This window comes from Vigna unguiculata, chromosome 5 (assembly GCF_004118075.2).
Source record: "Vigna unguiculata cultivar IT97K-499-35 chromosome 5, ASM411807v1, whole genome shotgun sequence".
Taxonomy (NCBI): domain Eukaryota; kingdom Viridiplantae; phylum Streptophyta; class Magnoliopsida; order Fabales; family Fabaceae; genus Vigna; species Vigna unguiculata.
In genome coordinates, this window is record NC_040283.1 from 16675303 (window position 1) to 16688219 (window position 12917).

The 12917-nt window shown below is 31.8% G+C and overlaps 1 protein-coding gene across 2 annotated transcripts; it reads left to right on the forward strand.

The window, feature by feature from the left end:
- Positions 1-331: 331 nt before the first annotated feature.
- LOC114183869 (small nuclear ribonucleoprotein E-like) lies at positions 332-3548 on the forward strand. Of its 2 annotated transcripts, XM_028071030.1 has the most exons (7): positions 332-522; positions 615-641; positions 742-804; positions 1286-1364; positions 1445-1490; positions 1593-1648; positions 3300-3548. In XM_028071030.1, exons 1-6 carry the CDS (start codon positions 481-483, stop codon positions 1600-1602), a joined length of 267 nt encoding a protein of 88 aa, XP_027926831.1. In that variant the 5' UTR covers positions 332-480; the 3' UTR covers positions 1603-1648; positions 3300-3548. The 2 variants fall into 2 exon arrangements, with proteins under 2 accessions (XP_027926831.1, XP_027926830.1); XM_028071029.1 differs by lacking the exon at positions 3300-3548 and having other exon boundaries at positions 1593-1906.
- Positions 3549-12917: the final 9369 nt, after the last annotated feature.

Genomic DNA, 12917 nt, shown 5'->3' on the forward strand with positions numbered 1-12917 from the left:
TTTATTTAGGTATTAAAAATAAAAAAAATTATTTTTGTATTTAATAGAAATAATGAAATTTTAGGTTTTATTAAAACTAAATATGCATATATATACTTAATTATAAAACTAAAAAAAAATTATATATATATATATATATTTACAATTTTGATTAAATAAACATAATAATATTTTTAAGAAAACTAAAACAAAAATATCTTATCTGCAGAATTCAAAATCATATTTAAATTTATACTAGTGTGGTAAATATTCTATAGTTTATTATTTTAAAAAAATATAGCAACATAATAATTTAAAAGTATATAATATAATAGGTGGAAGAAGAAGAAAAATACATGAGCCTGAAGAGATTGTGGCTTCACTCTATTGCCCTGTAAAACATCCTCACTCTCGCAGAGAAGTTGCAATTTAGGGTTTTAATTGTCTTCTCACTCGTCTCCTGCAATCTTCCACCACATTCGTTCCTCCACTTTCGTAACCATGGCGAGCACCAAAGTTCAGAGGGTTATGACTCAGCCCATTGTACCGTCCTCATTCCATACTCTCTTTCTCTTTCCCTTTTCTTTTGCTCTAACTCTAACCTAACTTCATTCATTCCTTCTTTCTTTCTTCAGAACTTGATTTTCAGGTTTCTTCAGAGCGTAAGTTTCCACCCACTTTCATTCTAGTTCATAATTGTTTCTGGGTGTTTGCCCCAATTTCCCCTGTTCCTTTGCTCTAACTATTTTGTAATTTACGCAGAAAGCACGCATTCAGATTTGGCTTTTTGAGCAAAAAGATTTGAGGATTGAAGGCCGAATCATTGTGAGTCTTGGTTTTTATGCTTCTTCCTTACATGGGTGGCCATCAAAATTTTGTTTTATCCACTTTAACATCAGATTAAAGTTCTTCGTTACGTGGGATCTTGTTATGATATATTTTATGATTTGTGTTTCACTTTATATGTTGGTTGTGATTATCGGTATATTGGATTGTGGGGGAATTTAGTTTAATGGTGGTGTTCTGTTGGTCCTTCCAAAAAAGTGCAAAAGTTTTCTAGTCATACTGTCTAAAATGTGGTTGTATTTTAATACATTGCAATATGGGGTAATGAGCTCATATATAAAACAGCGTGATCTAAATTTTCTTGGCTTCAAAATATTTTGTGAACCTTTTTGGTTCTGGGAGGGGATAGGGGAGATGGGGATGAATGGTGGTAGTTGTTGTAGACAGTATACCTTTGTTAAGATATTGATCATCTGAGATGATAATCAAGGATAATGTGATTTTGTTCATTTCCAAACAGGGTTTTGATGAATACATGAATTTAGTTCTTGATGATGCTGAAGAAGTGAACATCAAAAAGAAAAGCAGAAAGACATTAGGTATGCTACTGTTTGTCAAATTTTGTTCTATTTATCTTAGCCACTTGTGCATTTTCTGAAGAATTTCATTTTTTGATCAGGGAGAATCCTTCTTAAAGGAGACAACATAACCTTAATGATGAGCACGTAAGTGAAATTAAACTGTACTTTTAAATTGTATTTAATGATGAGCACATAACCTTAATAAGTGAAGTTAAGGAGACACAAATTTTCTTCTCTAAATTTCAGGGGGAAATGATGAACAAGCAGGACAGATGTAAACAATGCTCCTATCCAACAAGAAAGTAAAATTCTGTTTACCTTTTCAGTTTACTTGTTGTTTGGCTCGTTAACTTGTTGAATATGTTATCAGAGAAATATGATCATGTATGAACACTAGATAAATTTTTAGTTTGGCAGCTTAACATGTTGGTTAGTTTGTTTTCTTAATTTTGCCTCTATTAACCCTATTCCTACCTGGAAGTGGATGATCTTATGGTTGATGATGTATGACACTGATATATAATCTTCCACTCATTTGTTAGAATTCTCCTTTTTTTATATGTTTATGTCATAGTCAACATCTTACAGTATTCAATCCTTTATTGGAATTTGTCAGATTAATTTCTTTGGGATGTCATTTTTTTTTTTTTATATTTGCTAAGGTTTCACAAAAGGCAAATGCCTGTTATGCAGGTTGTGAAATAGTACATTTTTGTAATAGTACATTTTTGTAGCATTCACATTTAGATATATTAATGGGACTGCTTTCAAATACTATTACACTAGCTTCAAGTGATTTAGTTATTTTGAATGGAAAGCTTTTTAGGGTTTTTCAATTTTCTGATGCTTTGACTTCATAGAGTGGATGTTTTCTGTGAAAAATAAATATTTTAGTTTACTTTAAACTTAAAACAAATGTAAATGGTAATATTTTATTTAGACTGGTGATCTTCAGATTTTCAATTTAAATGAATTTAGTTGCCATATTTGATTAAATAATTTTATGGGAAATAGTAAAATTTAGGTTAACAATCAATTTTGAAAGAAAGCATTTTTATGTTTATTTCTAAAAGTATCTAGTTTTCAAAATTAAACATATAAAGTTATATAAGATGATCAAGAAGACCTTCATGAAAATAAAATGACCATTTGAAAATCTAAAGTTTAAATTCTTAAGAAAGTTTGAACATAAATTAAACTTACATTTTGAAATCTTAAAATAGAACCGAAAAGAAACTTAAAATTTGCAAGAATTTTTTTTTTTGAAGGATGTAAAGATGTAAGTCTAAGGAAATGAGTGCAAATATATAACTGTAAAAGAGAAATAATAAACCAGAAGAATTTGAATACTTGATGCAATTTGGTGAACAGAGACAAGAACTTAGTTTTTTACTAGTCTTTATTTATTGATCTTACAAACTTATTGATATTTTATATCAATTTTTTTCACACCTAAAATGTTATATAAAACTCTTATTTATGTACCTATACTTTCTTCAGATACTTCTTAATGACAAGTATGTTCAGAGTTATAAAAGACTATTTTTTACAGACACATGTTTAGGTTCATCCTTTTAAGTTGTGTTTCGACTATTGTGACTTTCACTTCAATATTTTTCAATGATAATTCCTTATTCAATACTTTGTAATTTCATTAAGCTTAAAGTCTTGTTTCATGATAATACACATTCACTTAAACTTTTTTTTTTGTTTAATGGGCAATCATTAACGTCTACTCAAATAGTTTGAAACATCTCAGTTTATTTATGTCTCTCAATCTTTATTTTGGATACAGTATAATATTAAATACTTCTTGGTGTTTTAAGTTGGAGATTTCTTTTAGCATCCTCTATAATTATTTCCTTCTGCATCTCTATGAATATGAAAATTTTCACTTTGCCCATAAAAAGAGATTTTTCAAATTGTGTAATTTAAGTTTTTATTTACTTTCAGATTGTGTGATGAGTTGGTGAGATGGGCTTCTTACATTTCACCCAGTCTTTATCTTCAATCTGAAGACCTTCATTCCATCATGATAAAATAGTAGTGACAAAAAAGGTATTTATGATTTACAGAAACATAAATTATAAGAAAATAGATAACATAAAATAAGTATGGCATTTTTCTCTAATTGCTCAATATTGTTATAAGGAGTTATATTTTTGTATGAAATTCATACATAAAATAACAGATTTCATTTTAGTCTGGTGCTTATTCTACCTCACCACTACCCACTGCATAAGATCCTAACCTTTCAATACTTTTCCTTTCATCTGCTTTTTTTTTATGCAGCCAAGGTGGTAAAATAAATGTTAATGCAATGTTCCTCCGGAATTGATCGTAATTTTTATATTAATCAACACCAAACCGCTTCCACCGCAAGTTTCCTTGATAAACCAGGACACAAATTGGTTTTGAAATTTTCTTCGGTTAATTTTATGATAATTGTTTTTTGTTTAGGCTTGCATGCAACAACAACAAAGTTTATGAAGATCTGTGTGTATCATATTCTTTCAAAATAAAAGAACAAACAAACCGATATAACACGGTCTAACATCGTAAATGCCATCCCAACACATGAAATCCCAAGAGCAACGCCAAGATGAATTGGAGACTAAAAATAGTTTCTACAATCCTCACTCTCCCTTTTCATCGACCAGGTATCATCTTTACCTTCCCTTAACAGTAGACCCATAACTTCCCCTTTCCATATTTGATCATTTACACTCCATAAATAATTACCAACAAAACCCAATAAGCTAGACATCCAAATCCATACCTTTTATCCCTGAATCCTTCAAAAACCATTTTCACACTGACACCACTATGACTACCCAAGCTCCTATTACCAATTTTGTCACTTGATATCCACACAAGCAATGACTTTCATCCTCTTACTATCCCTAGAAAACCAACATACCACGACCATTTCATTAGATATAAGCCTCCAAACCCCATCATCACCCCTATACGACCTACCTTTCCAAATCCAATCAATCCTTCTCCAACACCATGCAATATTTCAAACCCTACATGGCCTACCCCTTTCAAGACCTCATGACCATCACATCCAACTTTTCGCCAAGACCCCTCCTATCAGATGTCAAATCCTACCATTACCCTCACTCCAAAAAACATACATTTCTGAAATGCTTAAAGAAGGTTTCATTAAACCCAATACTAGCTCATTCTCCTTACTTGTACTCATAGTAAAGAAGAAAGATGCCAAATCCTACTATTACCCTCACTCCAAAAAATATATTTTCCAAATTAATTTCTGAAATGCTTAAAGAAGGTTTCATTAAACCCAACACTAGCTCATTCTTCTCACTTGCACTCATAGTAAAAAGAAAGATGAAACTTGGCGTTTTTGTATTGATTACACAACCTTAAATGCAACACCATTTGAGACCGCATACATTCCCATAATAGATGAGTTGCTCGATGAATTAGGTTCAACTACAATTTTTACTAAGTAGACCTTTATTCATGATACCACCAAATAGACTCAATCTAGACAACACCCATAAAATAGTCTTTCACACTACAAATGACCAGTATGAATTTTTGGTCATGCCTTTTGATTTATCTAATGAACCATCCACATTTCAAGCAACCATGAATGATCTCTTTAGACCTTATCTGCGTTGGTTTGTTCTTGTTTTTTTCATGATATTTTAGTGTACAGTCCCACTTTAGAGCACATCTCGCACATTAACATGTTATTTTAGACTTATTGATACATATGAAATTACTTAGTTGAGTAATCTCATTTCATACACATGTCATTATTACCTACACTACGTCTTCCAAACTTCATACAACCTTTTGTTGTAGAAATGGATGCATCCATAGTTGCCATTGGTGTCGTCTTTAGTCAGCAAGATCATTCCCTGACTTTCTTCAACAAGAAAATGTGCCCCTGTCTTCAAGCATCCTCAATATATATCAAGGAAATGTATGCAATAATAGAAGCAATGAAGAAATGACGCCAATACTTGTTGGGAAACCATTTCAAGATTTGTACAAATAAAAAAGTCTCAACACCCTCTTTTCCCAAATAATCCAAGCCTAAGAACAACAAAAATGGACAGTAAAAACCTAACACATACATTACATGAAACATCTTTTTATAAAGGAAAAAAGACAAATTAGTAAGGGTCAAACCAATTTTTCACTTCAAATGTCAAAGCAAGAAACAAGGGGTGGCTATGTAGATTAATATTTATAACTAGAAAAAACAAAAAAAAAGTTTTGTTTTTTAATATTTGTGAAGGTTCACACGAAAAGAATGGAGACAAAAAGCTTTATGTTTGATATTTTGAGTACAATAATATATAAGATACAAAAAAGTTTCTCTAATTAATAAGTGAAATGTAAATCTACAAGTTGACATTCTGAGGGCAATATTATATAAGTTACAAAAATTTTCTCTAAATAAGAGAGATGTAAATTTACACAAAAATAAATGTGACCAATAATTTTTAGTAACCACTGTCATACATTCTCCTTTTCCATAAACCAAGGTTTATAATTAAATTGAACCTGACATTACTTGGCAAAAAGAAAATAAGAACATAAAGTATATAGAAAAATCTCATTTTATAAGTCTTTTACTTTAAATTTTCTTGGATACTCCAAACTTTGATCTTAACAATTCAAACTTGATCTTGGAAAGTGCTTTGGTCAGGATGTCTGAAATTTGATCGTCTGATTCACAATTCTCCGAGTTGTGGATTCAACCAATACTTCTTGTTTCTTCGAATTCTAAGAGAAAACACCACTACCAAATGAGAAAACATAACCCGAGGTACTCTAGGCATCATCCAACTTCCTGCCAATCATTATTTGTATATCCTTGAAGATCTCAAATTTCATCCTTTGAAAACCATATACCATAGTTTGTTGTGCCTCTTATGTATATCAATAGTCATTCTACTACATTATAATGAACTTGACTAGGACAATGCATAAATTTGGACAACAAACTTGCAACAAACATTATGTTTGTCTAGTGCTTATAAGATACAAAAGACTACCAATTAAACTTCTATAAGCAGAAGCTTGTACTTTATCACTAACATCATTAAGTGACAACTTGTCATTTACAACAACCAGTGTGCACACTCGTTTACAATTCTGCATGTGAAACTTCTTCGAAATTTCTAAAGCATATTCTTGTGAGCAATGAAGATTCATGCATCATATTGGTGTATCTCCATTCTAAGAAAGTAATTTATTTTTCTCAAATCAATCATTTCATATTGAGTTTCCATGTTATCCTTGAATTTGCTCAAAGAATCTGATCTATTGCCAATGACCAACAAATCATCAACATATAAGTAATCAATGATCCATACTTCTATAAAGCCCTTGGAGCCAATTTCAATCCATAAAGAGCTTTTTGAAGTTTGTAGACTTTCTTTTCACTACCTAGAACAAAAAGGCCTTTAGGTTATTTAACATAAATGTCATCTTCAAGCAAACCATTTAAAGAAGCAAGTTCAACATCAAAATGATAAATTTTGCAACTAATTTTTTATGCCAATACAACTAGCAACATGATTGTATTGTGTGTTGCTATTGAAGCAAATATATATGAAAAATAAACTTCACTTTGTTGATGATAGACCTTAACAACCAGTCTAGCCTTTAGTTTGTTTATAGAACAATCAAGACTAAATTTAGTTTTGTAAACCCACTTAAGATCAATAACCTTTTGATTAGTTGGCTTGTCTACAAGTTTTCATGTTCTATTTTTCTCAATCACATTCATATCCTCTTGCATAATACATCTCCACCTATCTATTTCAACAACTTCATATTCTTTATAGGTCCTAGTGCAAAGTGTTGCATCTTTCATAAATTTTAGCAAGAGTCTTAGTGTCTCTAACTGAATAATAATAATAATAATAATCATCATCATCATCGTTATCATCTAAATCTTCTTAAATTTCTAAATATTGTTCTTGGAGATTGTCTACTCCAAGTTGTTTTTTCCTAGAGACTTCTACTTTGCAGGTCTTCCAGTTTCATTTAGAAATCTCATCAAACCTCACATTTCTACAAACAAGAATCTTTTTCACCAAAGGATTGTATATCCTGTAACCTTTGGAGTTATTACAATACCCTAAAAAAGTACCAACTTCTAATTTAAGATACTATACACAACCAAATATTTTGAGATGCTCCACCGAAGGCTTTCTTCCATATTAAGCATGCTTCAAAAGGTGTTTTTTTCTGTCAAGGCTTTGGTTGACAATATATTCAACAAGTATGTAGAGGTATTAACCTCCTCTACCCAAAAAAAAATTGTAAGATCTTTTTCAAAGAGCAAACGCATTGTCATCTCCATAATTGTCTTGTTTTTCCTTTCACCCACTGATAGTAGCCTTTTGTCACACATGCCAATCAAACAAAACTAAGTTTTGCCCTTTACTAATGTAGTATAAGGATAAACTCAGGTCAATCCAAGGACATGACCAATGCAATGAGTAAATTGAATGCAAAAGAACATGTTTTGAGGGATTTTTAAAAGAATAACAAATAAACAATGAAATTGAAATCAAACAAGTGTTATGTGATAAACTAATGAAACTAACTCATTCAAAATACAAAACAATTACTCATTCAATTCAAGCAAATAGACATGACTCAATATGAATTAATTTAGCAAACTAAGCTAGACTAGTATGACTAAGTGATAATTACACAAATTTTACAGACCTTAAAATTGAACAATACAATGCTAACAAGGAATATGCAAGACAACAAATACGAGTTAAAACAGAGAAAACAACTAATGCTTGAAAACATAACAAAACTGTGATCATTATCAAACTGAAAAGTTCAACAACCTTCTTAAAAAGAAATAAATTGCACTAGCTGAAGTTTTTTGATTGAAAACATGAGAGTGACACATGGGAAATGAAAATAGAACCAATTCCACAATCCTAAACATATAAATTATGCAAAGAAGTCAAACATAATATTACACTAAGCTGTGAAATGCAAAAGCTGAGAAAAATGAGCTATAGAAAAAGAAACCATCAAACACACAAGTTGAAACCAATAAAATAGTGAACAAGAACTATCTTAAAACTTATAGAGCAATGGTATTTCTAGATTTAGAAATACCTTTCGGAACACTCATTTTAGAAAATGAAAATATATTGTCGAGTGAATGTTCCAAAAGGCATTTCCAGATCCAAAAATACCTTATGGATCATCCATTTTGAAAAATATTTTTTATATTCTATAATGAATGTTTGGAAAGGTATTTTTGGATTCAAAAATATTTTCCAAAATATCCAATTTGAGATTTATAACAAAAATACATTCAAAATTATGTGTTTCAAAAAATATTTCTAGATTTGAAAATATCTTTCGAAACATCCATTTAGGAATATATTAAAGAAAATGAGGTGTATGAGTAAATTTTACTTTTTGGAACACCCAATTTAAAATGTATGTATAATCATATTCTCCTTTCCACCTCTCGTCTATCTCCTCCAATGCCCTCTTTACTAACCACTTTATTCTCTAATGCCATGTATTAAGAAGAATGGAGAATGAGGAAGGTGGTGGCGATTATGAGTGGCAATGAAAGTGTTAAAAATAATGATGACAAAGAGGTTGAGAAAGGAAGAAGATGAAGATGTTGTGAGGTGGAGATGGAAGTGGCACATAGAAGAAGAGGATAAAAGTGTAATTTTATCAAGTCTGTGAGAGTACGTGAAGAAAAATAGAAGGTGCAAGAAGAAGTAGCCTTTTTAGGAAACTTGACATACCAATCAAACAAGGTAACAACTTTCGGGGGCTTCTCCCTGCACCTCTAAGCAGTTCTCATGCACCCCCAAATCATTATAAATGGCTAGATTATCCCTCGGCTAAAAGAAATTAACTTTTTTCTCTCTCCTATTTACTGAAAGAGTAATAGAGGCACACCTCCAAATTTGTTAACCCTAGCTCTGTGTCGTCTTTGCCTTCATTCTCACATTCTCAGCTTCTCATTTTCTTTCTCCCCACATCCGTGCAAGTTCTCCTTTTTTTTTTCTTCCCCTCACATCCGGAACAACAAGCTACTCTCACCCATATCCAAGTCCAAGTTCTTTTTTTTTTCTTTTTTCTTTAAATTTTTACTTGGCTTACATGGTTGTTTGCTTCCACTGTCTATCTGTTCTTTTAATTCGTGTGTTTTTTAGATCCATCTGTGTATGATTTATGAACTGGACGAATTAGTTGTCTTCTTTAGGGTCGAATGCAATTTTTTTCCAATGGGTACTAGATGTCAACATCCGGTATGTGTGAAACATGTATGCTGCTATGTCAACATCTGGTTCATTGAATTGGTCTATGGATGATGACATCCGCAACTGTTTTTCTTTTCAAATTTTGACATTACGGATGTCGACATCCGATTCGTTGAATTGGGCTACGGATGTCGACATCTAGAACTGCGTTTTTTTTCAAAATTTTGACATTACAAATGTCGACATCCATTTCTTTGAATTGGTATACTAATGTTGACATCCAAAACTATGTTTTGTTGAATTTTTTTGAATTACTGATGTGGAGTAACCAAAATGGTGCTCATGCCTAGTTTTTGGACCAGAGTGATTTACTCACTTATGTTTATGTTATGGGAACTTTTAGTTCTTAGGTTGGTTGATAATTAGAAAAATACTTGCAATGGTCTTGATAACCATGATCTTATATATGCCATGGTCTTGAATGATGTTGACAAGAAAAATGAATGGCTATCAGGATAAATGGGCAATGAAGATGAGGAAATTGTCCAAGAAGATATTATCACCTTAAGTGGTTAGTAAAAACATTAGTGTCATCAATGCACATATTTGAAAGTGCAAGAGATATTTGAAAGTGCAGGAGAATTTATCCAAGGTGCAGGGAGAAGCCCCACAACTTCCCACTCAACGCTCCTCACACCAAATGGCAACTCCATTCCTTTAATTCATTCTCCCAACTTCCACCGCTTCCACGTCCTTGTTCATACATATCGCATTTCATCCATATCAATGTTTTCACTTCAAAAATGGTTTTCTTTTTTCTTTTTTTTTTTAAATAAAATGGAAGGTTGTTAATTGATTAAGTAATTAAAATATATTATTAATCTATATTTAAGCTAGCTTTTTATTTTTATCATAATTTTTTAATGGAAACTTCCTTACTAATTAAAAGTTATTTAAGTATTTGTTAGTAGGCAGGAACCAAAGCGTAAACAAATAAACGAAAGTTATTTATGTCTCTAGCATGTATCTTCGTTATTTTTAAGAATGTAACTGTAATCATATATGATAGGATTTCTTATTTTGTTTGCATAAATAATTGTATTTTAAAATCATATCTTTTTGTTAGATGAATTATTAATACAATGAAGAGGAAGTTTTGAAATTTTGTGTGTAGTGGTGGTCACCAAGAAAATGACTTTGGCAAGCGAGAATGAATGTAGTGTGTGATATAAAAGGAAAAGCTGGGAGAGACAATAGATAAGTAATTCTATATTTTCTTAAAATATGTTTATCATTTATAAATTTGTGTCATTTACTTTAATAGATAATTATTTAAAAATACATATTTGATATTGTAATCCAGCCTCACCAAATTGTTGTTTAATAAAATATCAGAATTTTCTTAATAATAGAAAGATTAATTTGAATTTATATACTTCAATGTTTGTTTTATTATAATTAAAATTTAGCAATACAATACAAAATAAATAATATATTTAATTGCAGTATAATATATATATATATATATATATGTATATATATATATACATATGTATATATATATATATGTATATATATATATATATACATATGTATATATATATATATACATATATATATATATATATATATTATTTATCATATTAAATTTGTTGGTTTTTAAATTAACATCTTGTTTTCATAATTTTTATACTATTAAACAAAACATTATATTTTAATAATTCAGAAGCAGATAATAGTAATAGGCCAATATAAAGTAACGATACAATCATCCTCAAAATAACTATACATATACTGTCCATACATACAGTCTATACTAAACAAAAGGGTTACAAAACATCCTAATCATCTAAGAGGAAAGACAGATGACAACTACTACTGGAAATGTCCCGGAATCCACTCAGCTCCTGTCTAGGAGTGGTGTATCCTCACCTGCACCTATATCTGCTCACGCCATTCAATAAGGAAGATCATTGCAAAAATAAAAGACACATAGAACACACAACATGCAAGAAGGGTAAGCTAACTTAAATCAAGGATAAATCACGCAATTTTGATAGTTAAGCATTAATCAGAGTTGATCACACAATTATCAGAATCATCCACATCACCACAACCATAACACATTATCACCAGTCCAGACTCAATATCTGGATTATGTAACTGACATTGGAGCTCTCGGTAGCTTGCACTTATGACGGTTCCAAACTCTACAGAGTTTTGGGCACAAGGGGTATTCACCCAACCACTCCCAAGGTAAGTCCCCTTCACGTCTATGACGGATCGGGTCCATAGACTAGGACCTCCTACTACTCCCCCCGACATAATCCATTATACTCTATATGAGTCTTAATGGTTATTAGGAGCGTCAAGATGTTAGCAATATGAGTCATCATGTCCTTACATTTACTAAAACCATCTTCCTTAGAATTTCCCTTGAAATCCTAACTCCAACACATACTCATATAGACCAATTCCACACAATTTCATCACACTGACTATCATGCATAAGAATCACATACAAGACTAACCATTATCACATAAATTCAATTAATACAGCTGCAATTAATCAAAAATAGGGAAGAACCTCAATTTCTGCAGTGGATCTTGCTTAAGCTAAAGGGTCTCGCCTAAGCTAGAGAGTTGTCTCGCTTAGGCGAACTGCTCTTGCCTGGGCGAGACCTCTTACAGTGGCAATTTAAAAATCCTGGGTGAACTCTCGCTCAGGCCAAGCTGGCTCGCCTAGACGAGAAGTTCTCTCGCTCAGGCGACTCCAGCTCGCCTAGGCGAGACTTCGCGCAGTGACATAGGCGAACTACTGGTATTTTTGCTCAGGCGAGAGCTGCTCGCCTGGGCGAAATTACCAGGATTTCTCATCTGTTCTTCACATGCAAACTCGCTCAACTTCATCCAACACTCAATTTCCCACACAAGCAGTTTCAAACACAGATTAAATACATAATCAAGCAATTCTATCACTCATGAACACATTTCATACGAAAATTGGGCAAAGACTCAACTTCCCTTACCTTTTTGCCAAGAATTAGATTGGTGTAGTCTATGAATAGCAAGGGAGCAGAATCCTTCCGTTTAACCTAAGAGGATCCATCATCAAGACAGGGAGAATGGAGAATAACACGATCAGACCCATAATTCAAAGATTAGCTAGTGAATTCTAACTGGAACTAAACCCAATTTAAAGATGAAACCTACCTAGGAGAATGGAAGCTGAGGGAGGAAACTACTGAAGGACATGTTAGTTGGTTCTTCCAGAATCTGAGTATGGAAAGGTTGAAACTGTGAGATGGCAGCACAGAGA

What these genes read in the sequence shown, in the direction of transcription:
- LOC114183869 (XM_028071030.1), top strand. Translation starts at nt 481, where the DNA reads ATGGCGAGCACCAAAGTTCAGAGGGTTATGACTCAGCCCATT. An exon ending in TTTTCAGGTTTCTTCAGAGC is followed by an intron (nt 642 to 741) that starts GTAAGTTTCCAC and finishes TAATTTACGCAG; the next exon opens with AAAGCACGCATTCAGATTTG. An exon ending in GAAAAGCAGAAAGACATTAG is followed by an intron (nt 1,365 to 1,444) that starts GTATGCTACTGT and finishes TTTTTTGATCAG; the next exon opens with GGAGAATCCTTCTTAAAGGA.